Here is a 25,668-nt window from a genome sequence, read left to right on the forward strand (position 1 = left end):
GGAGTCTGACTGTTTGAGGCTGTGGACAGGTGTCTTTTATACAGATGATGAGTTCAAACAGGTGCCATTCATACAGGTAACGAGTGGGGGACAGAAAAGCTTCTTACAGAAGACGTTTCAGGTCTGTGAGAGCCAGAGATTTTCCTTGTTTGAGGTGACCAAATACTTATTTTCCACCCTGATTTTCAAATAAATTCTTTACAAATCCTACCATGTGGATTCATGGATTTTTTTTTCACATTCTGTCTCTCACAGTTGAAGTGTACCTCTGGTGCAAATTACTGACCTCTGTCATCATTTTAAGTGGGGGAACTTGCACAATCGGTGGCTGACTAAATACTTTTTTGCCCCACTGTATCAGTATCAGCATTTATAACAGCAGAGAAATGAAAATTGTGTCTATATATATACACATTACACATACATACACAAAGCTATGTAAACCAACTATAAATAACGAATCTAAACTTATATACATAAAATACAGAAATGGAATGAATACTACAAAATGTACATAAGGTGCAGTTGCAGTCTGGCAGTGGGAGCAGTGTGACAGGTCAACTGTTAAGAAGGGAGATGGCGAGGGGAAAGAAACTGTTCCTGTGTCGGGTGGTCCTGGTCTGCAGGCTTCTGTACCGTCTGCCAGAGGGCAGCAGATCAAAAAGTCTGTGTGCAGGGTGTGAGGGGTCTGCGATGATTTTCCCTGCCCGTTTCCTGGTTCTTGAGAGGTACAGATCCTGGATGGAGGGCAGGGGGGGGCGCTGATGATCCTTTCTGCTGCCCGTACAGTCCGCTGCAGTCTGCTCCTGTCCTGTTTAGTGGCTGCTCCATACCAGACTGTGATGGAGGAGCACAGGACAGACTCAATGACCGCAGTGTAGAACTGGATCAGCAGCTCCTGTGGAAGACTGTACTTCCCCAGTTGTCTCAGGAAGTACATCCTCTGCTGGGTCTTTTTGAGGATGGAGTTGATGTTGGTCTCCCACTTCAGGTCCTGGGAGATGGTTGTACCCAGGAACTTGAAGATCTTCACAGTCGACACAGGGCTGTCTGATATGGTGAGGGGGAGCAGAGTTGAGGGATGTCTCCTGAAGTCCACTGTCATCTCTACAGTCTTAAGAGTGTTCAGCTCCAGATTGTGCTGACTGCACCAGAGTACCAGCCGCTCAACTTCCTGCCGGTATGCAGACTCATCACCATCTTGAATGAGGCCAATGACAGTGGTGTCATCTGCAAACTTTAGGAGTTTGACAGCAGAGTTATTGGAGGTGCAGTCGTTAGTGTAGAGGGAGAACAGTAGTGGTGAGAGGACACATCCTTGAGGGGCACCAATACTGAGGGACCGGGTTTCAGAGGTGATCTCCCCCAGCCTCACTTGTTGCTTTCTGTCTGTCAGGAAGCTGGTGATCCACTGACAGGTAGCTGGTGACACGCTGAGCTGGGAGAGTTTGGAGGAAAGAAGTTCAGGCACAATGGTGTTAAAAGCCGAACTAAAGTCCACAAACAGGACCCTGGCATAAGTTCCCGGGCAGTCAAGGTGTTGCAGGATGTAATGCAGCCCCGTGTTCACTGCATCATCCACTGACCTGTTTGCCCGGTAGGCAAACTGCAGAGGGTCCAGCTGGTGGCCTGTAATGTCTTTCAGATGGGCTAACACCAGTCGTTCGAAGGATTTCATGACCACAGACGTCAAGGCGACAGGTCTGTAGTCATCCAGTCCTGTGATGGTGGGTTTCTTGGGAACAGGGATGATGGTGGAGCGTTTGAAGCAGGAGGGAACTTCACACAGCTCCAGGGATCTGTTGAAGATGCGAGTAAAGATGGGAGCCAGCTGTTCAGCACAGGTTTTGAGGCAGGAGGGTGAGACGCCATCTGGTCCAGGGGCTTTCCTGGGCTTCTGTTTCTGGAATAGTCGGCTCACATCCTGAGTGTGTATTCTTAGTTTCAGGGAGGAGGAAAGGGGGGTGAGAGGTGTGGTGGAGGTCGTTGAGTCTGGGTTGGAGAGGGTGGAGGTGGTCGTTGAGTCTGGATTGGGGAGGGTGGGGGTGGTCGTTGAGTCTTGATTGGGGAGGGGCAGGGTGAAGGGGGGAGAGGTGGAAGGTGTGTTGGGGGTCAATGTCTGAAGCAATGTCCCTGGGGAGGGGAGGGTGGGGCGTGGGAGTCTGTCCGTCTCAAACCTGCAATAGAAAGTGTTTAACTCGTTGGCCAGGTCTTTGTTTGCTTCAATAGTGGGTGGGGGGCGTCTGTAGCTGGTGATTTCCTGCAGGCCCCTCCACACTGACGCAGGGTCGTTGGCTGAGAGCCGTTCTTCCAGCTTCTGGGAGTAGATCCTTTTAGCTGCTTTGATCTCCTTGGTCAGTGTGTTCCTGGCTTGCTTGTACAGGACCCTGTCACCACTTCTGTAAGCGTCCTCCTTGGCCTTACGAAGATGTTGGAGTTTAGGAGTGAACCATGGTTTATTGTTGTTGTATGTGCAAAAGGTCTTTGTTGGCACACACACGTCTTCACAGAAACTGATGTATGATGTCACAGTGTCCGTGAGCTCATCTAGGTTCTCAGATGCAGCTTCAAAAACAGTCCAATCAGTGGAGTCAAAACAGTCCTGCAGTTCCTGCTTTGCTGCGTTAGTCCACTTCTTCACAGTTTTGACTACAGGCTTGGCACGTTTGAGTTTTTGCCTATAAACTGGAATAAGATGGACCATGCAGTGATCAGAATGTCCCAAAGCTGCCCGGGGCACAGAGCGATAGGCATCTTTTAGAGTGGTGTAGGAGTGATCCAGTATGATGTTGTCCCTGGTGGGGCAGTCTATATGCTGTCTGTATTTAGGGAGTTCGTAGTTTAGGTTTGCTCTGTTAAAATCCCCAAGAATAATTGTAAAGGAATCCGGGAATTTCCTCTCCAGGGTAGTAATCTGGTCAGCCAGCTCGCACAGTGCGTTGTTCGCGTTGGCCTGTGGAGGGATGTAAACTCCGACCAGCATGAAGGAAGAAAACTCCCGCGGTGAATAAAAAGGTTTACAGTTGATGAGAAAACTTTCCAAGTGTGGGCTGCAGTGTTTCTGTAACACTGTGACATCAGTACACCAACCTTCATTAATGTAGAAGCAGACTCCACCACCCTTTGTTTTCCCTGAGAGCTCTGTTTCGCGGTCCACCCGGTGAAGTTGGAAGCCCGGCAGATTTAAGACAGCGTCTGGGACTCGCTCACTGAGCCAGGTTTCAGTGAAGCAGAGGGCAGCAGAGCGTGCAAAGTCCTTGTTAGTCCGGTTTAAGAGCAGCAATTCGTCGACTTTGTTTGGAAGAGAGCGGAGATTCGCGAGGTGAATGGAGGGGAGTGCCGTGCGGAATCCTCGCCGACATTCAAAAACAAAACAACAACAAATCAGCGACCAATATAGCCACCTTTCTTTGCAAGGACACTCAAAAGCCTGCCATCCATGGATTCTGTCAGTGTTTTGATCTGTTCACCATCAACATTGCGTGCAGCAGCAACCACAGCCTCCCAGACACTGTTTAGAGAGGTGTACTGTTTTCCCTCCTTGTAAATCTCACATTTGATGATGGACCACAGGTTCTCAATGGGGTTCAGATCAGGTGAACAAGGAGGCCATGTCATTAGTTTTTCTTCTTTTATACCCTTTCTTGCCAGCCACGCTGTGGAGTACTTGGACGCGTGTGATGGAGCATTGTCCTGCATGAAAATCATGTTTTTCTTGAAGGATGCAGACTTCTTCCTGTACCACTGCTTGAAGAAGGTGTCTTCCAGAAACTGGCAGTAGGACTGGGAGTTGAGCTTGACTCCATCCTCAACCCGAAAAGGCCCCACAAGCTCATCTTTAATGATACCAGCCCAAACCAGTACTCCACCTCCACCTTGCTGGCGTCTGAGTCAGACTGGAGCTATCTGCCCTTTACCAATCCAGCCACGGGCCCATCCATCTGGCCCATCAAGACTCACTCTCATTTCATCAGTCCATAAAACCTTAGAAAAATCAGTCTTGAGATATTTCTTGGCCCAGTCTTGACGTTTCAGCTTGTGTGTCTTGTTCAGTGGTGGTCGTCTTTCAGCCTTTCTTGCACTGAACATAAGTTCCCTGCAATTTCTGAAGAATATTACAGTAAATCTGGCTGAAACTTGGCCCAGACGTACAGCAGGTGTCCCAGAGGGGGGATGTGTTGAAAGTTGTACATCAACTACTCAGGATGATTTTTAATGAATTTTTGAAAATTGACATAATTCTACTGTATTGGCCGACTGCATTGGATACAAGTACCCTTTAATTTCTGAGGAATTCTACAGTAAATCTGGCTGAAACCTGGCACACAGGTACAGTAGGTGTCCCAGAGGGGGGATGTGTTGAAAGTTGTACATCAACTACTCAGGATGATTTTTAATGAATTTTTGAAAATTGACATAATTCTACTGTATTGACTGTATTGAATTGAATAAAGTACCCTTTAATTTCTGAGGAATTCTACAGTAAATCTGGATGAAACTTGGCACACAGGTACAGTAGGTGTCCCAGAGGGGGGATGTGTTGAAAGTTGTACATCAACTACTCAGGATGATTTTTAATGAATTTTTGAAAATTGACATAATTCTACTGTATTGGCCGACTGCATTGGATACAAGTACCCTTTAATTTCTGAGGAATTCTACAGTAAATCTGGCTGAAACCTGGCACACAGGTACAGTAGGTGTCCTAGAGGAGGGATGTGTTGAAAGTTGTACATCAACTACTCAGGATGATTTTTAATGAATTTCTGAAAATTGACATAATTCTATTGTATTGACTGTATTGAATTGAATATAAGTTTCCTTTAATTTCTGAGGAATTCTACAGTAAATCTGGATGAAAATTCGCACACAGGTACAGTAGGTGTCCCAGAGGAGGGATGTGTTGAAAGTTGTACATCAACTACTCAGGATGATTTTTAATGAATTTCTGAAAATTGACATAATTCTATTGTATTGACTGTATTGAATTGAATAAATGTTTCCATTAATTTCTGAGGAATTCTACAGTAAATCTGGATGAAAATTCGCACACAGGTACAGTAGGTGTCCCAGAGGAGGGATGTGTTGAAAGTTGTACATCAACTACTCAGGATGATTTTTAATGAATTTCTGAAAATTGACATAATTCTATTGTATTGACTGTATTGAATTGAATATAAGTTTCCTTTAATTTCTGAGGAATTCTACAGTAAATCTGGATGAAAATTCGCACACAGGTACAGTAGGTGTCCCAGAGGAGGGATGTGTTGAAAGTTGTACATCAACTACTCAGGATGATTTTTAATGAATTTTTGAAAATTGACACAATTGTAGTGCATTGGCTGTATTAGATTGAATAAATGTTTCCATTAATTTCTGAGGAATTCTACAGTAAATTTGGATGAAACTTGGCACACAGGTACAGTAGGTGTCCCAGAGGGGAGATGTGTTGAAAGTTGTACATCAACTACTCAGGATGATTTTTAATGAATTTTTGAAAATCGACATAATTCTACTGTATTGGCCGACTGCATTGGATACAAGTACCCTTTAATTTCTGAGGAATTCTACAGTAAATCTGGCTGAAACCTGGCACACAGGTACAGTAGGTGTCCCAGAGGGGGGATGTGTTGAAAGTTGTACATCAACTACTCAGGATGATTTTTAATGAATTTCTGACATTTCCATAATTGTATTGACTGTATCGGGCCGTTACATTGTAATTTGTGCGCGCGCATGCGCGCGCGACTGTTCGCGCACGTGCACGTGTGCGCGGGTATAGGCTTTCAATCGGCACATAAAGCGAAAAGGCGCTACCGTAAAGACTGGTGTAAAAGCGCAAGGAAATTTATGCGGCGGATAGGAGGCGGCTGGCTTGACCGCGGCTCACAAATGACGGCTCACTTTACCGCGGTTCCTGAAGCACCTCCGCACATCCTCCTCAGACACAGTGTGCGCACTGACGTCATCCGCGGTGCGCACACTGTCCGGTCTCATGGTGTTCGCTGTGTCGAATCTAGCGTAGAATACGTTTAGATCCTCACACAGAGAGGCCGTGGTCTGCGGTGTGCTGGTTTTCCCTCTAAAGTCTGTGATCGTGTTTAGTCCCTGCCACATACTCCGAGGGTTGTCAAACTGTTGTTCCACCCTGTCCCTGTACTCACGTTTGGCTGCTTTGATCGTCTTCCGGAGTTGGTAATGTGCGTGTTTGTAGTCCGATGTGTTCGCGGAGGCAAAGGCGGTGTTCCGTGCCGCCAGTGCCGCGCGAACATCTCCGTTAATCCAGGGTTTTTGATTTGGGAAGGATTTGACTGTTCTGGATGGGACGACATCTTCCACGCATTTCCTGATAAATCCACAGACTGAGTCTGTGTATTCATCAATGTCTCTGGCGGCCACGTGAAACATTTCCCAGTCCGCGTGATCAAAACAGTCCCGCAGCGCAGACTCCGATTGGTCCGTCCAACAGTGCACCGCCCTCCGGGTTGGAGCTTCCTGTTTCAGCTTCTGCCTGTAGGCGGGCAGGAGCAGGATGGAGCAGCATTGATTGGCCGAATGGGGCGCGGGGGAGGGCTTTGTACGCATCCCGGAAAGAGGTGTAACAGTGATCGAGTTGCCGGTTTCCACGTGTGTTGAAAAGGATGTGTTGATGGAGTTTTGGTGAGACTTTCTTCAGGTTTCCCTTATTAAAGTCTCCTGCTGTGATAAACGCTGCCTCTGGGTGTGCGGTTTCCTCGCTGCTGATCGCGCTGTACAGTTCCCTGAGTGCACGGTCAGTGTCGGCTTGTGGGGGAATGTAAACAGCCGTAATAATCACTGCTGTAAATTCCCTCGGTAGCCAGAATGGCCGGCACTTAATCATCAGGTACTCCAGGTCCGGTGAGCAGAAGGATTTGACCGGGTGCACGTTCGCATAATCACACCAGCTGTTGTTGATCATGAAACACACACCACCGCCTCTGCTTTTCCCAGTAAGATCCTGTGACCTATTATAGTGGTCTCTCAGTTTCATACTGTTATAGTCTTTTTTAGATTTTTTAAATCTTTTCTTCTTCTTTGTTTTCTCTGTTCTACCTGTTCTGCCTAAAGATTCCAATGACCGTAATTCTGAGCACCTGTTTTAAATCTTTATATAAAAATTATGTAAAAAATGTGAATGCACGCCCACACTGGTAAGTGCCTGTATAGCTCAGCCCATATATTAGTAGATTAATACATTTTAAAAGTATTACAAAGTGCAACTGTTTGCCTTCTATTAGTTGTAACACTCACAGAAAGATTCTTCAGTGTTAAATATCTAAATAGAATAGGAATATTGGCTGTCCTTGGTGAGCCTTACCTCATCCGTAATGTGGGACAGAAGCGGTACATGTATATGTGCCCATACTGCCGCAGCTCTTGAGCAAATTCAGGTGCGAGCGTTGCATGGTGGGAGGGGGGGAAATAACGCAGTGCATTTCTCAGCGCCAGCTAGAGGAAAGATGCATTTAGAGGACGTTAGTCAAGAAACGTAAATGTTCAGAAGACATGATTAGATCTCTTTCTGCTCCCCGGTCTTCTCGTGTAACTTAGAGATAAGATAAGATAAGATAAGATAGAACTTTATTAATCCCTCGGGTGGGTTCCTCTGGGAAATTCGACTTCCAAAAAAAGCACAGCAACGACCAAAGTTACAGTTACAGAACTGTTATATATATATATATACACACACACACACACACACACACATATATAAATACAGAGACAAATATAAATAAAATATACAAAGGGGATAAATAGAATAAATAGGAATAAAAAATAAAAATACAAGTGAATTGCACATTTCAAGTATTGAGTCTATTGCACTGTTGACTATTTACAAAAAGTATTGCACAAGGTATTGTACAGTGAGGTGCAGAGGCACTACAGCTTAGTTGTTCCCCCCTCCTTTGTCCTCCTGTTTCCCCTCCCTCTCCCCTCCAGAGAGGAGTTAAACAGTCTGATGGCGTGTGGGACAAAGGAGTTTTTAAGTCTGTTAGTTCTTGTCTTGGGGAGAAGCAACCTGTCACTGAACAGACTCTTCTGGTTGTTTATGGCCGTGTGCAGAGGATGCCCAGCATTGTCCATAATGTCCATCAGTTTCTTTAATGTCCTTTTCTCTGCCACTGTCACCAGAGTGTCCAGCTTCATGCCGACCACAGAGCTAGCCCTCCTGATCAGTTTCTCCAGCCTGGATGAGTCCTTCTTTGCTGTGCTGCTCCCCCAGCACACCACAGCATAGAAAAGTACTCCAGCAACCACTGACTGGTAAAACATCCTCAGGAGCTTCCTGCAGATGTTAAAAGACCTCAGCCTCCTGAGGAAGTACAGTCGGCTTTGGGCTTTTTTATACAGGTGCTCTGTGTTGCATGACCAGTCCAGTTTATTGTCCACCCACAGCCCGAGGTACTTGTACTTGTTGACCACCTCCACCTCCTCCCCCTCTATCTGAACTGGCAGTGGACCTTCTCTGGACCTCCCGAAGTCCACAACCAGTTCCTTAGTCTTTGAGGTGTTGAGTTGCAGGTGGTTTGTGTGACTCCATGCGACAAAGTTCCTCACCAGACTTCTGTACTCCTCTTCCTGATCATCCCAGATACACCCCATGATGGCCGTGTCGTCTGCAAACTTCTGAATATGGCATAATTCAGAGTTGTAGCAGAAGTCAGAGGTGTACAGGGTGAAGAGAAGAGGGGACAGCACAGTTCCCTGTGGTGCTCCTGTGCTGCTGACCACAGTGTCAGACGTGATGTCCTTCAGCCTGACGTACTGTGGTCTGTCGGTGAGGTAGTCGGAGATCCAAGCCACCAGGCAGGGGTCCACCTCCATCCTGTTCAGTTTTTCCTGAAGCATACAGGGCCGGATGGTATTAAAGGCACTGGAAAAGTCAAGAAACAGGATCCTGACCGTGCCTTTTCCCCCATCCAGGTGTGAGTGGGCTCTGTGTAGGAGGTACAGGATGGCATCCTCCACTCCGACACCCACCTTGTATGCAAACTGTAGTGGGTCCTGGGCATGTTGTACCTGTGGTCGGAGGAGGTTGAGGAAGAGCCGCTCTAGAGTCTTCATAAGATGTGACGTCAGTGCCACCGGTCGGAAGTCATTCAGCTCATTGGGCCGGTTCTTTTTGGGGACCGGGACGATGCAGGATGTCTTCCATAGGGCGGGCACTCTCCCCAGTCGCAGACTGAGGTTGAAGACTCGTTGTAGCGGCTCCCCAAGTTCAGCAGCACACGCCTTAAGCATCCTAGGACACACCTTGTCTGGGCCTGCTGCCTTTCTGGGGCGAAGCTTCCTCAGTTGCCTCCTGACCTGATCCACTGTGACACTGGGAGATGTTTGGGAGGAGGGGAGGGGGGGAGATGTCTTGCTGCTGAGAGAGGGATTGGAGGAGGGGGGTGTCATGGTGTCAGGAAGGGGGGGAAGCGAGGGAGGCAGGAGAGTGGGGAGAGGCATTATTAAGCATCTCTGTGTTTTTCTTTAAATTATTCACTCACTTAGTGGAGGACTTTTGAGAATAATCAATTTTTAGGAAAGGGCATGATCCAGGAGAGGTGACGCAATAGGACAGAGGACACAAATGCACTTTCCCATCAGACATATTTAGAGAAGCCCAATTATGTGACATGATAGTGCAGCTCTGTTTGGATAATATCCAAAAGTTTCCTGTGCACAAATTGTAGTGTCACCGCTTTTAATGTTGGTCACGTCTTTTAAATCTGAATTATCATCATTAGTGCTTAACATTAACTAAAACTATGACAAAAACTATGGCAGGATATACCTGTGCTACTCACGGACTTATTTCTTGGTGGTAAAACTCCTACAAACTGTGCGAGAATATAGTTTTGCAATCCATTTACTCACCCGCTCCTCTTCTGCGGTGAGGTTGGGAGTCCGAATAGGTGCATGTGGCACATTTGGATATCTTCCCCGGTTAGGGGGCAGCGGGTTGAGGGGCAAACCGCTGCATATCTCCTTCAAAGTAGACATGCTGTATTAGATATTTGCTATGACACACCTGATCAGAAACCTATAGACAAAGGTAAGACTGGAACCTGACAGTAGCTCTAACGATCCCCTGTGGAGAGAAAGAATTCAAGGGAGGGAGAAACATTTGAGGGCAATCGCTCTTTGGCTGACTGTCCCATTGGCTCTTTGGTCATCTTTGCCCTTTGTTAAGGTTCAAAATATTGGGGATGGAGACAAGAGAAAAACCACAATAACAACACTGGTCCGGTCGGGTTGAGTCAAACGATGATTTTAATGAACACACGCGTGGGAGATGGACACTGATGCAGACAGCCTCAAAATCTCAAAATGGTGGAGCATTGCTCAAACTTTTATAGCCTCTGGTGCCTCCACCTTATCATACAAAGCCTAAACATTCACATGCTTTCTCTCACACAGCGCCTAAGCTACGACCTTGGCTCCCTGTTTATCTGCTCCTGCTGAAATGGGGCAGAAAACTCCAGCACACTCTGTTCTCTTCTACTCAGACAAATTAGATTTCTTATAACTCAGCAGTATAATGCATCATAAAACAATATCATTCATTCACAACAAGTCAGCAGTTTAATGTAATGCAAATCAGTTTAACTAATGTAATAGTTATCAGCTTCTTCTAATTCAGGAGAATAATGCAAACTAAAACTACATAATAATTCACAATCTTTAATTAGGGGTATAACATGGCATAAAATAATATTATAATCTAACAATTCCCCCTGATGAGGTCATTAGAATAATGACCTCACAAACACCCTTCAATTCAGTGTGGCCGGGTTCATCTCTTCTCACTCCTGAGGTCCTTTGTCCCCCTGAGGGGCGAACCATATGTGGGATGACCTCTGTGTTTGCGCAATTCAGATGCAAGAAAAACTATGATTCCAACAGTAGCAGGTCCAGATGACACTCTCCTTGTCTCCCACTGCTTTCAGCCTTTATTCTATTGCTGCAGCTACCAGTGTCGTCCAGTTGGGTGATCCTCTGCTCTTCATTCTTCAACCTTAGGGGTTAGACAACCCTTCAGTCGTGACACAGATCAGGGGATTATTCTGCCCCGATTTCAAACAACGATCTGTGTATCCTCCAGAAAAAGGAACAGGAAGGTGTCCCCTTTTTGCCCAAGAGCCTCTCGAACCTCGTTGGTCTGGTGTTTCCGGATTTCCGCCAACCCCTTCATGGTTATTGCTGTATTTATGGGATTCATCCTTTTGAAGTGACTAGCTGGAGCCCAAACGCCATGACCCTTGGACCCAGTTGGTGTCTCGGCAGTCACTGTATCTGTCTCTGCTGCGAAGGACCCTCGTATCTCTGTGGCCTCGTCTGGTGTCTGTTCCTTTCTCTGTAAGAGACAGAAAACCAAAACACCTCTCTTCCTAACCCTAATAATCTAATGTTGTTATCTACTGACCTTCTAGTGATTCAAAATTGGTCTAAACATTCAGAATGTCCCAGGGACTTATTCTAATCATATCTTATGTGTGTGTAAGCGTGTTTGCATTTAGCCCTCTGCACTCAAGGCGTTTCCTACACTTTATCAGTCCGGACAGTCACGCCGAACGAAGCTTCTGACCTTCAAAAGACCAAGTGCCAACTCATTATAAGCACATTTGCAAGGTGTGTCTGAAAATTATTGAAACCCCTCTTTTTAACAAAAGACAAAGAAATTAACAAATCTTCTAAGCGCTATTCAGTTCATTTCAATGAGTAATGATTAAACATGAAAGTGATAGTTTATGCTTTTTCACTGATTCTCTAAAAGGTCCGTCTTCTCGGACCGCTATTAGCTTAAGCTTTACCATTCCTAAATTATTAAAGACACAAATGAAGTTATAAAATGTTCAAATAATCCTTGTTTGATGTTAAAGCTCAACCTTCCCCCCCTTTTTTGACACATTCCAATGTGTCAAATCAACGGAGCTAGAACATTCAAAAAAAGTTAGGCAGCTACAAAGTTTCCCAGACTCTTAAGGTGATCCGCGTGTAACGTTCTGACTCAGGTATTTAATATTTTAATAAATGTCGTTTAATTAACTGCCACTATTTAAACTAACCTTAAAGACATAATTGAAGAAAAGATCACAAAGAATAACATGATATCAATGTTATGTAAGCGCGTGTGGCCTTCTATGCTCGAAGCCTTTCCCCTCAATAGATCAGTCAGACAGTCGCGCTGACTGTAGCTTTTAACCCTTATTAACTTGAGCACAACTCTACAATGAGCAACAAGTTGCAATATGTATGAAAATGATCATGGTTACACCTGCAATGAAAAATTATATCATTATCCTAACACCTGTAAATAGAAGATTCATCAGAGGTTATAACAATCACAGGAACACAGATGTTAGTATAAGGTCAAAAGCTTCAATAAATGATCATCGATGCAATGCTTGTTGCATGATTCTCATACAATAATAATGCTGACATTAAAATAACAGTAAAACACCCCCTTTTGTCCCGTTTCACTTGACACCTAAACGTTTATAAATGCCTTTTATTCTTGATTTTATTTCCCCCTTTTCTCCCCTTACTGACCACAGCAGGGGGATCTTAGTTTTGAATCAGCCATGAATCCAGCTCACCTGATTCATCAGTGAGCTCCACCATCACTGGCGTCTGACAGGGTGGCGCTGCATACTCTTCCTTTAATGTCACTATTTTCAACCTGTTAATGAGAGTGTTTAAACCTGAAGTCGACTACGTCCACAACAAGTCAATACAGCTGTAAATGTGGCCAATTATCAATCTATTACCAATCAATAACAACAGATAACTTCTATTTTATGCATGCTTTTAATCAACCACTCACCCAGAGGATCTGCAATCCCAGGAAATGCCTTCTCCTCCTTTAATGAGTCTGTCCTCCTTCCATGCCCTGGTAACTGGTCCATCCAGAGCCATATGATCTCAAATATACATACGACAAGCCAAACCACACCTTGGTCACACCAACCCCTTTCCACCCCCAAGATGTCCAATGCCATCCTAGTATGGACAGTCAAATGTGGCTTTAACGCTGACTGTTCTGACAATCCACTTTATAACGTTCCTGGTCAGATTTGACAATCTCTGCACCAGGGTTTTAAACGTTTCGCCATTTTCATTAGGTTTTATTTTTTATTTAGTTTCGACTCCAGATTTTCAATTTTTTGCCAGTTGTAATTAGTTTTTACCAATTCTTTGCTAGTTTAGTCTAGTTTTTATTTTCTGAAAATCCTTAGTTTCAATTTAGTTTTATTTGTGTTTTGCAAAAGTTAAGTGTAACAAACTCTCAGTTCCATCATATCAATCATGCTCTTCTGCTTATCCTTGGGTGTTGAGACTAATAGCTATTAATTCTTGCCGCACCGAGTGTTCCTAATTTTGGTTGAAGTCAATTGATAACCTTTTCCATGCGATTGTTTCACACCTTTATTTAGATGTCCCAGTCCTGTTATCTCGGGATACATCACGCTGCCTTATCTGGGGTTAGCTATTTTCTTGGGATGCGAGTTAAGTGGGTGAGCTCTTCAAAGAGGGGGAGTGTGCTCCCCCTGATGAGGTCTTCTAGGTAAGCTAGGTTAACCTTCTTGTGTGAGCTTTTCAAGTGCACTTTTAAGGTTTGTGGGATTTTTTTTTTATTTATTTTTTTATAAATGTCCCTCAAGACCCCCTGATGGCCCAGTAATTCATTTTTGCGCACTGTAGTACACATTTAGTTTTTTGCTTGTAGCTCTCATACTCTACTTGCCACTCCTCTAAGTCCTGATGTTTCTTAGAGAGGACAACAGTACCTTTAAAATTATGTCACATGTGTGGGGGTGTGGCCTTGCCAATTGTTTTTCCCACCTTTTCAAAATGGCTGGCGTGCCCACAAGCACATTTTATGGAAGAGAGAAAGGTAAGCTTGATATTTACATTTAAAATGTTTTGTTAAACTCCGATTCTTATTTTATTCAAAAAATAAACATCTGGTAAATAATTTCAGGGGTCTTTAAGAATTAGGCTCATTTACTTTCACAGGGAACATGACTAATTTATTAATGTGTGCTCTACACATTGGGACTTTATATTTATATTTATTTCACTTTTTCCTAATACACAACTTTTGACAAAGGCGGAGAGAATTCTTAACAGAATTATTAAGGGAGATTCAAACATAGATTTTTCAAAATATGAGAGGGTCAGGACCCACTAGAAGCCACACAAAGATTATCGAGATGCAGTGGCAGATGTAATAGAGAAAGACACAGGGCCACCTGAAATCTGTCATCCTATCTGGTGCAAAACCAACATGTAGTAGAATCTGGAATTTTGATTTTGAGTTAAAAATAAAATATGGGTAAAATGCAGAAATCTTTTCCAGTAAAGTAAAAAATAAGAGTCGCAATTATAGTTGAATCCATAACACCTAATTGTTTCTACGAGATCACGTCGTTGCTGAGAGTTATCAGTGATCTCAATGTGTGAAAAGAACTCACAGTATCTGGGGTTTAAGCTCCTCTTAGCTGAGAAACCTGGGACAAACATGTGAACAAGACCTGAATAATACCAGTAATGAAGACTTCTCTCCAAAGATCAATAAAAGGAAGCCCCAATCTGATGAGAGTCTAGCAAAATATGGTTCACTCCACTTGCCTGAAATGGTTAGCAGTCCAAGGCATTTCAGTTGTAGAATGATTGGGTACAACAATGAAACAGATGTGAGATGAGGGAAGTGCCAAATGTTCCTTTGTGTCTCCAAATAAAATCAGTACTTCCTCCGATATCCTAAATAAATTGACTTTTGTGAAATAGAAAGTTCAGTGCCATCACTTATTCCTAAACCAATAGTTTACAGCTAGTGAAGTGTCAGTGACTTCTGGGTTGGTCCCTGATCTTCATCTTATGAGATTGCTATTTTAATAACACTTGATTCATTTAAAAGAAAAAAGAAAAAAAAAAGAAAAAAGAAAAAACGAAAATATTTTCTCCCTGTTTTTTCTTATTCTCTGGGTCTCAGGAGGACATTACGTCCCTCTCCACTACAAGACTCTTGTTATGTCTACAAAACAGTCATATTAAAATCATCCTCAATTCTATTCTGGCGCTGTCTCCCGACTTTTCCTGACCTGATTCTGCGCGTGGACGGAGCAGCAACACAGACGACTCGACTAACGTACTACCTTAATTTCACTACAGCAGGGCACGCACACATCAATGCAACCAAACACATTTTGCTATAAATCCAGTTAATTTTAGTTAGTTTTGTGAACATTCAGTACAGTTTTAGTTAGTATTCCTTTTTGTTTTGATTTTATTACCGTTAACGCAAATTCTTTCCACTTCTACTTTTCGTTATTTCATTTGTTGTCTTTAATAATAATAATCTCCTCTGCACCCTTGAATAAACACCATTAACATGATCAACCTTTTGCTGCTTGTTTTTTCACCATCTTATTGAATCAAATACTTCATGCTTATGTGGTTTACGACATTATATTTATCTAAATCTCCACTTTGTGTCTAAATGTTTGAAGAATTTTTGAGGATCAAATTTTGAGAATTTGACCATAGTGAAAGTTATGGCGTTATCACCCCCTTTGGGGATTACCTTTTTCCAGTTTTGATGATATTCCTCCCCGTTCTTTTTTTTTTTTTTTTGTTTTTTTTGCAAGTACCCCTCTTCGGTGGCGAGAAACTGTTGGTGTGATCAAGCGGGTGCTGTAAAAACAAAAGCTCAGGACAGAACAGTCACCAGTCATGTACTTCATTCAAAATTAACAAATATCAAGCTTCATATTGATCCTCTGAGTGTAATGGTACATTTTAATTTGCACTTCTCAAAACTAAAAACAATATTTTCTTTATTTTACTCTTGTTCTTGTGCAGCACCACCCCTCAGCACATGCCCCTGTTATTTTATCTTACTTTTAAAATGTTGACTACTTCAAGAAAGCGCCCAAAAGACGGGGACCAGTGTTTATCATTACATATCTCCATTTTGAGTGTGGCTGTCTATCATTCCCCTCTTATTCATAGACCTCGGTGGAGGGTTTTTTGTTTGTTTTTTCTTTATTTCTCTAAAATTAATTCACTCTCTACATTGACCCACTATGGTTAATAATAACATGCTCAGTCATGAGTGGGATCAAACCTTTTCTTCACTTTAGCATTTAATATTCCCAACAATATAATGTGATACCTTAATTAAAACACAGCTACTAAAACACAGTTTCCTTAATGCAAACATCAGTAGCTCAAAATTAGCAACCAAAGGGTTCAGTCTGCAGTTCACACTGCTGTGAAGCTACAGCTCTTTAGTCTCTGTCATTCTTCTGTTCTTGCAGACAAAACAAAGCAAAACAAAACATCCACCCTTCTTTTACAGGCTGGGTGAATTGTCTGTGGACATTTAATAATCCTAAAGTCGGCACCGTTTTTGTCTCAGTACCAAGTCAGTTAAAACTTTTAGTCGTCAGTCCGTCACAGTCCAGTCACATGCATACATTCACACACATTCATACCAGATATTGCTGATAATGGAGTCTCACGCGCAACCTATTCGAGGCTCCATCACCAGCAAGATGACGTCATCATTTTAAAGGAAACAGCTCCTTGTTTGTTTTTCCTTCTTTGGACTGGATTGACTCGCTGCAATCCTTTTAGGCTTCAGGATCAGTGTCCCATATAAGTGAATTTTCTCCCAAGCTCATTATAATCATGGAGAAAAATACTTCGCGACTGTTTTCAGTAAGAATATTTTATAACACTTTAAAATTCACTCTCTCAGGCCTGGATTAAGGAGCCGATTTGTTAAATCAGGAGCTCACAAAATACCAAAATATCACCACCGGTGGATCACACCTCTCAGATGTTCTTATCTCAGTGCACTGTAACGAAAGCAAACACAGACGTAACCAATTAAACACTCATATAATAACAGATACTGGGGCCCATTACAAACATGCCCAAGCATAAAACCATCCTTTTCTCTCTCAGAGAAAGAAAACAATCCAAACCTCACTGATAGAATCAACCTAGTATCAAACAAAACCCAAAGATCAACCAAAACTCCTTTTTGCACCAACAAAACATGTTGGATTTACTTGACTCAATAGTGGACACTAGTTACACACCAACTCTTTACCTTGGCAAAAACGTAAACAACTAAGTTGAATCAACACAACCTTTTCATAATCTCTTCAAAATAAAACTCACACCATTCATTCATCATTTTCGCTCTGTACCACTGCTCCTTGTTAGACTGTGTGAAGCACAGTAAACAATTCAGTGGAGGCTTTGAGCCATAAACAGACATCACGCACAGACATTGTTTTCATTATCAAAGTGCTTCAGACCATGTCCTCTAAATCTACACAAATGCCCTCTGCGTGGCATGAAATACATTTAAGCAATAAATAATCAATCAGTTCTTGCTGTTGTAACCAACTCCGTATTTGGATGTTTGTGTGCAGCATTTGTTAGTAAAGCATTCTTCATTGCATCAGCGTGTGTGTGTGTGTGTGGATCACTTCTCAGTTCATTGAATCAACATTTTAATTTGTGTGTGTGTGTGTGTGTCATTTCTCCCTCAATCAACGAGTGCATATGTTCATATGTATGTTTCTTTTCACTCTGAGTCGGTGCATGTAGATGTGTGTGTTTGTGTGGGTGTTTGTGTTCATCACTTTCCTGTTGTAGTGTTCTGGGTAAACCACGGCCTGAAGCGTGCCCTGGGTCCTGCCCTCCTCCTTTTCAGTCTGTTTGCATCCATTGGTGCTGCTGCTCAGAGTTCTGTCCATACTGGTTCTGGCCCCAATTGAGGCAGTCCTTTTCTCCAGTGTCCAGCATCTTCTCCTTATTTCGCTCCTCCTTAACTTGACCCTTTTGCTTCGGTCTTCCTTCAGGGTTTTGATACGCAGCTCAATTGTCTGGATGTCCGTTTGTTGCTTGCAGAAGTGCGACTGCTGTCCGTTTGTTTGCAGGTGGAACGGCTGACATCCAGAAGGTGTATAGGAGAGTCTGCAGCTTCCACCTCCCCAGTGGAAGACCTCAATCTTTGTTCTGTTAGTTTAACACAGGCCTCAAGGCTCTCTGGGATCCCTGCTTGCACTTTCAAGCCCACGGCTCAGGTCGTAGTCGTGGTCCCATTCCAGGGGAATGGAGTCCATGGTTGTTTGGGTGTCTCGGCCCGAGCGTTCAGTCCGGAGCTGGGCAGCCCAGGATGCTGAGCGATCGGAGGACGGCAGAGGCGACAGGAAGCCATCCCCCTAACGTTTGCTCCATAGCAGACCGGACAAATCACACTGCTCATCTAGCTCCAGGATGGTCCGGCCTGATTTCAAGTCCGGTGTCTTGGACTCCAAGCCTGATGGGTTCGATTTTCAGCTAGCTCCTCCTGGGCCATGCTCAGTTTCTGCTCTGATGCCTCGAGGTCTTATTGAGGGCAGAAACCTCAGAGTCTTTTCCGTAGAAATCAGATTAAAGTCCATTGATGTTTTCCTTGCTTTGCTCCACGGCCTTTTGCGGCCCTGCTGTTCGGCTCTTCTCAGAGGTCAGCTCCTGGCCGAGCCCCGACACCTGTGCCTTCAGCTTATTTTCTCCTGGTGTTTTGTCCATTCTGAGGTGCCTCCTGACCTCAGTTACTCCTCCTGTCTCTGGCACGCCCTTTTTGCTGCCCGATGGTCATTGTTGGTCCGTCACTGTCCTGCACAGTTTTAATGCAGAGTGGTTAAGGTCAGCATGGTTTTGCTCGGCCTCACTTTTCATCTGGGCTTAATCAGAATCAGAATCAGAATCAGAATGGGTTTATTGCCAGATGTTGAGGTTTACAACATTAGGAATTTGCTGCGGTGCTTCAGTGCAAACAATAAGAATTAAAGTGCTATGTAGAAAGAAAGATATGTGCATGAGATATACATTAGATATATACATGAGAATAAGAATTAAGAGTGCTACGTAGAAGGATATATACATGAGTGCAGGTGGTGATCAGTGCCAGACATGAAATGATGCAGTGACACAGCGTAGGGTCATGTGTGAGTGGCGGGGACAGTCATGTGGTTATTGTTCATGTGTCCAACAGCAGAGGGGAAGAAACTGTTCTTGTGGCGAGAGGTTCTGGTGCAAATGGACCGGAGCCTCCTGCCTGAGGGGAGCAGGTCAAACAGACTGTGTCCAGGGTGAGAAGGGTCAGCTGAGATCCGGGCTGCACGCCGCAGTGTCCTGGAGGTGTACAGGTCCTGCAGAGATGGGAGTCTGCAGCCAATCACCTTCTCAGCAGAGCGCACAACACGCTGCAGTCTCTGTTTGTCCCTGATAGTGGCTCCAGCGTACCACACGGTGATGGAGGAGGTGAGGATGGACTCGATGATTGCGGTGTAGAATTGCATCATCGTCCGTGTTGGCAGGTTGAATTTCTTCAGCTGCCTCAGGAAGTACATCCTCTGCTGGGCTTTCTTGATGACGGAGGTGATGGTGGGCTCCCACTTCAGGTCCTGGGTGATGGTGGTACCCAGGAAGCGGAATGAGTCCACAGAGGTGATGGGGGTGTCAGTCAGGATGATGGGGGGGAGTGGGGCTGTGTGCTTCCTGAAGTCCACAATAATCTCCACTGTCTTCTGGGCATTCAGCACCAGGTTGTTGTGGCTGCACCAGGACACCAGACGTTCAACCTCCCTCCTGTAGGCAGACTCATCCCCGTCAGAGATGAGTCCAATAACGGTGGTGTCATCTGCGAACTTGATTAGCTTGACAGACTGGTGGGTGGAGGTGCAGCAGTTGGTGTACAGGGAGAAGAGCAGAGGAGAAAGAACACAGCCCTGAGGGGAGCCGGTGCTGATGGTCCGGGAGTCCGAGACATTCTTCCCCAGCCTCACGTGCTGCTTCCTGTCCATCAGGAAGTCAGTGATCCACCGGCAGATGGGATCAGGCACATGGGCGTCTCGTCACAGCTCTGTCAGCTGAAGCTGTCTTTTTCCATATGGCAAGAGTGTGAAGAGTGTGTGAGAGGGGTGTGTCCGATCAGGCACAATGCTGGTGGCTTTGCGAGTGCCTCGTTTTCCAAATCCAGATGTTTATTTGTCACGTACACAGCAACAGAGAGAACAGTCTGTTGTTGGGATGGCTGAGGTCTTTCACGATCTTCCTGGTCTTGGTCCAGCACCGCCTGCTGTAGATTGAGTGCAGGTCAGGGTGCTCGGAGCGGATGGTGCGCTCAGCTGATTGCCCAACCCTCTGTAGAGGTTGTCTGTCCGGCATGGTGCTGTTCCCGAACCAGACAGTGATATAGCTGCTCAGGATGCTCTCAATAATTCCTTTATATAAGGTGGTCAGAATCGGTGGTGGGAGCCGGGCCTTTCTCAGTCTTCTCAGAAAGAAAAGACGCTGACGGAAATCTCCCCGTGTAGTGAAACGGGCCTTGGATTTAACTCTCTCCGTCTCTGCTGCCTGAGATCGTTTTCCTGCAGCACTGTTGACAGTTTCAACTTGTTGTGGGTCCAGCTGCTTTAGCATTTGGTCAGAGTCACATCGAAGATGGTAAAGGAGAGAGCAACGATGGTAGAGGGGAGAGCAGGAGTCCAGGGTCAGCCTCGGCTTTTCCGGGCCGACAAAGCAGCCTGTAATCAAGCATAAAGAGAAAAAACAAAACAAAACAAAAACAAAAACAAACGAACAGGAAAATCATGTTGTATTGGCTGTGTTACTCAGAGAGGGGAAAAACAACGGGACCAGGCCCTGTGTCAGCCTTCTCTCCCCCTTTTTTTGTTTTTTCTCACCATATAATCCTCTCATAACCCACCAAGCTGACAGGACAACACAGGTACATGTTAAAATTCTTAAGATCATGTTTAAAGCACAAAAATGGAATTTTTTACCCATTCAGTAATCACTTGTATTAATCAATCAGAAGAAAACATGTCACAATTTGACTTTTATTAACCACTAAATTTGTCGTGTTATCACTGGTTGTGATTTTTTTTTTTTGAAGTTAAGTTGTTGTCCTGCAACCCAGAGGGTTTATTTGTTAGTAGTGGATAAACTTTATTGTGTAACGGCGGGTGTATGTTAAGCTTCACTGCTTTAAACTTGCTGGAAAATCTTCACATGTTCATGGGTGTAAGCTGTTTCTTCATTGCGTGTATGTGCGTTTGTACATGGGCTAATTTAACGTTTTTTCTCAAACGAGGCATTTCTCTAGCACGTGCCTCTCTCTCACATTTCTCTGCTTGTGTGTGTTTTTATTTCACCTTTTTGTTGTGATGCTCCAGGCGCCTTCCCAACCTCCACAAGTCTGTTGGCCGCAATTTTATGTGTTAAAACTTCTCTTAATTTCTCCTTTAATTCTCTTCTAGCTGCTGTCTTTTCCACAGCTGCTGATTCTTGCTGAGTTTGGTTTCCATTACTATAATTTTGCTTCGGCCGCCGTGTTTGTGGGGGCAGTTGGTCCAGCCCCATAGCCACCTGTATCAACACACTGAGAGATTTATTTAATATCATTTTCATCACTGTTAAATAGACTAGCAGGCAAGACGCCCACCTTTGCACTGCAGACTACATGCCAGTCTCCCAACACACTCCTCTCTGAGTTTCAGCTTTAAAACCCAACATCATTCACACCCTAGTCATTCAAAACCTTATTTGTAGTATCATAATCAGCAAAATCAGCGTTTTAATTACAGGCATGTATCATTGTTTGCAAATCAAAATTATAAAACTCAAAAACACGCTAAACAGCAACAAAAGTCCTCTGTGCGTGTCACCGCTCATTTGCATGTTCACACACCGTCTAAAAATAGCTCGCAGTGCTGCAGCTGCACGTCACACAGAGTCTCACACAAAGCTCAGGCAAAACTCTATTATTTTATATTACAAAGACGTCTTATATTTACAATCACTGACAGGCCTGACAGATTCAGCACCTAACAAATTTCGACAAATTTAAAATAACGGGTCTCACCGAAGAAAGTCCAACTTTTTTGTAGTCAATCAAACAGTATCTGTTACTTCTGGGAACAGTTTCTGACCTAACTTCTAAAGAGCGCCTATACAATTTCGACAAATTTAAAATAACGGGTCTCACCGAAGAAAGTCTCACTTTTTTGTAATCAATCAAACAAGTATCTGTTACTTCTGGGAACAGTTTCTGACCTAACTTCTAAATCCCTAACTCAATTTAACTTTGTCCAAACAAGCACATGACACCGTTTTAAACGATGAGGAGACTCGGTAACTCCTAGCTTATTTCAGGATGCCCTGTACCCCACAGATAAGCCAAACTGAACTAACCCTGTTCGCCGACAGGTCAAGACCGCGCGTCCACGGCCAGGAGGGGGCGTAACCCCCGGGCTATGTGCTTCTTAGCAGACTTCTGGGCTGCCGTCCTATAATAATTTTCACCTAACCGATTTTGAGAAATTTTACCATAACGGGTCTCACCGAAGAAAGATAACTTTTTTACGACCAATTAAACAGTCTCTGTTACTTCTGGGAACAGTTTCTGACCTAATTTGTAAAACTATTAACCAGTCTCTGTTACTTCTGGGAACAGTTTCTGTCCTAATTTCCCTACCAAACTACCTGAGCCTTCAGCTCAATATCCAGGGACTCAAACCCAACATTCTCTGTTACTTCTGGGAACAGTTTCATATTTCTTCAACTTCATTAAATACTCTTAAGCAACTTTAACTGCATAACACACGGTGATTCTCATCAAAATCAAAACAGACACTCTACCAGTAATTTCAGTGAGTAGACTTTAATTTAGTCATATCCAATTTGGCACATTTTGGAAATAATTCAACAGGTAGTGCCTTACCTTTAGATAAGCCGGCTTTTGTCCACTCAAATCAGACCACTGGCTCGTGCCTGTCCGTTCGACAACCTCGGACCGTCCAAACTTTTAAATTCCACCCCAATACCACAGGACGAGCCCCCAAAATGTTAAGGTTCAAAATATTGGGGATGGAGACAAGAGAAAAACCACAATAACAACACTGGTCCGGTCGGGTTGAGTCAAACGATGATTTTAATGAACACACGCGTGGGAGATGGACACTGATGCAGACAGCCTCAAAATCTCAAAATGGTGGAGCATTGCTCAAACTTTTATAGCCTCTGGTGCCTCCACCTTATCATACAAAGCCTAAACATTCACATGCTTTCTCTCACACAGCGCCTAAGCTACGACCTTGGCTCCCTGTTTATCTGCTCCTGCTGAAATGGGGCAGAAAACTCCAGCACACTCTGTTCTCTTCTACTCAGACAAATTAGATTTCTTATAACTCAGCAGTATAATGCATCATAAAACAATATCATTCATTCACAACAAGTCAGCAGTTTAATGTAATGCAAATCAGTTTAACTAATGTAATAGTTATCAGCTTCTTCTAATTCAGGAGAATAATGCAAACTAAAACTACATAATAATTCACAATCTTTAATTAGGGGTATAACATGGCATAAAATAATATTATAATCTAACACCTTCACAATGCACCAATGGTACACCACGACTAGAAGAGGTTGTTTGGCAATTATTGATCCCTCGCGGAGTTTGAAGCAGCACATGCTTGAGTAGACAAACACTTACTGAGACCTCTGGCCCCTGACGCTTGCACATGTAACTGAGTTACACAAAAGTGTGCGTCACAACTTACCGAAACCTTTTAGACAGCACAGTGACTGTGCAGAATCATCATATAAATGTTGCTCCCCATTAACAAAACCACGAGTGCAACTAAATACCGCAGTTTCACTGAGAACAGGAAACTACAGGCATGATGTCAGTTTTCAAAGATGGTGGGTACACTGACTTACTGTTTATGGTTCTTTAACCTGATGTACTGATGTCAGGGGTAGACATTTGTTCAAACACAAGTAAGAGAAATGAGACAACTGCAGACCGACTCAGAGTGTAATTAGAAAACGTGCGCACGGGTGAATGTCTCTGAGAAGACAAAACACACCGAGCACAGGCTGCTTGCTTTATTTATAAGGCAAAAATGGGTTACATAGTACTTCCTCTTTTAACTGTCAGGGAAGAGGTTAAACATTAAATCAGCTTATCTGATCTTTCACACACTGGGATAAGAATACAGAAGTATATCATGCTTTATCTGACATCACAGACACTGAAGTAAAGAATGCATCATTATATCATGCTGTCAAACATCTCAGACACTGAGGTAAGGAATACATCATGTTTTCCTTTAACAATAGACTTGGTTATGTGAAAATATATGAACACACAAAATATAAGGCATACTTGGTTAGAATATAAGGCACACTTGATTATATTGTATTATAGAGATTTGGTTATAATGTATAATGTAGAAAATCTCTAACAACTGATATATTATCAATACACAATATAATACCTTATGTTGTACACCAGTATGTTTTTTGAGTGAAAATTCAATGTCGGTAAGCAAACACGTGATGAGTAACATTGTTCATTTTCCCATCGTTAATGATGTAAACCTGCAATACGATGTGTACAGTCAACAATATCTCACAAACCAGAGATTTGTAATTGATTTTATTATAAAACTTTTAACAATATTGTCATATCCACTTCAAGTCAAGTCAGTCACTCCTGTGCGGCACACACACGGTTCATTTCAGCTTAGATGAGGTAAATTTTTCAGGTCTGGTTATAAAAAAAAATGCAGTCTTACTGGACAGAGAGTGCAAAGACACAAATAAACAGCTCATAAACAAAAACAAGTTGTAGTCATTTCCTCAGTTTGTGCTTCATACCTTGTAAAGCTGGCAACTTTTCAATAATGTTACTAACATAAACTTTTGAGACAAATTTGATATAAGTAACATTTGTGTAACAATGTAAAAGACAGAAAATTAAGACAATATACTGTTTACACTCTCTGATGGTTAATCACACAGCAGACAAATGTTCATCCTGAGACACGAAGAAAAAGAGCCAAACGTAACATTATGTGCTGAGAAAGTAGATTTAAAACAAAGTTTAAAATGTACTTCACAGCATAAAACGTGCAATTTCTGTTCTTTTTTTTTTTTTTTTTTTTGACTAGCATACATATACCCTTTACTCACTCTGACAATATCAACCACCTGCCTAACTCCAAGCACAACGTCTCACACAACCACAATCTAACACAAAGCTATTGGTACATGTTCATGAGCGCACACATTTAGTTATCCTAAAACAGCCATCTGAGCATGCAGCTCTTACTCAGATGGCAAACCTGAGGAAAAAATCAAAGTCATAGCTGATGAGAAAAGAGGTAGAAATGTCAATAATAAGCGACTTCACAGTTGTTTTGATTGCTGTCAGGGATCACTGGAGGATGGACAGTGAACGTGTGACTGAAAGTTTACAATCGCTGTGCGAAGAAGAAACAGACGGATTAGTACTGACTGCTAGGCCTGCTCAGGAGTGAGAGCTACAGTAAATGTTGGAATAGGTGTTGTGCCTCTTGAGAGACCAAAGGTCTGTAATATGAAACAGGACTGGTTAACCCTTGTTTTCTCTACTACGAAGGTGGTTCACTTCTTATCGGAATACATCCTCCTGAGAACCGAGGAAAAATTCCTCTTCCCACTGAAGTTTTGGAGCTAAAAGCAGAGATATCAATGGAAAGCCCAGGATGTCCTCTGTTTAGTACGTCAGGATTAGGGATGGGTATCGAAAACCGGTTC

General features: G+C 43.4%; 1 protein-coding gene across 1 annotated transcript in view; it reads right to left on the minus strand.

Moving 5' to 3' along the window:
- The window catches only part of LOC146709585 (6-phosphofructo-2-kinase/fructose-2,6-bisphosphatase 4-like), a 49,542-nt gene that overhangs the window by 8,537 nt on the left and 15,337 nt on the right, over positions 1 to 25,668 (minus strand). The window contains exons 14-15 of the mRNA XM_085456626.1: positions 9,886 to 9,996; positions 7,340 to 7,470 (exon numbers count right to left, since the gene is read on the minus strand). Of these exons, the coding sequence (XP_085312752.1) occupies positions 7,340 to 7,470; positions 9,886 to 9,996 (242 nt within the window). The remainder of the gene's footprint in view (positions 1 to 7,339; positions 7,471 to 9,885; positions 9,997 to 25,668) is intronic.

Source organism: Copadichromis virginalis, linkage group LG5, assembly GCF_057382275.1.
Source record: "Copadichromis virginalis isolate Kocher_CV1m ecotype Utaka linkage group LG5, C_Virginalis_male_GT1.1, whole genome shotgun sequence".
In the NCBI taxonomy this organism is placed as follows: domain Eukaryota; kingdom Metazoa; phylum Chordata; class Actinopteri; order Cichliformes; family Cichlidae; genus Copadichromis; species Copadichromis virginalis.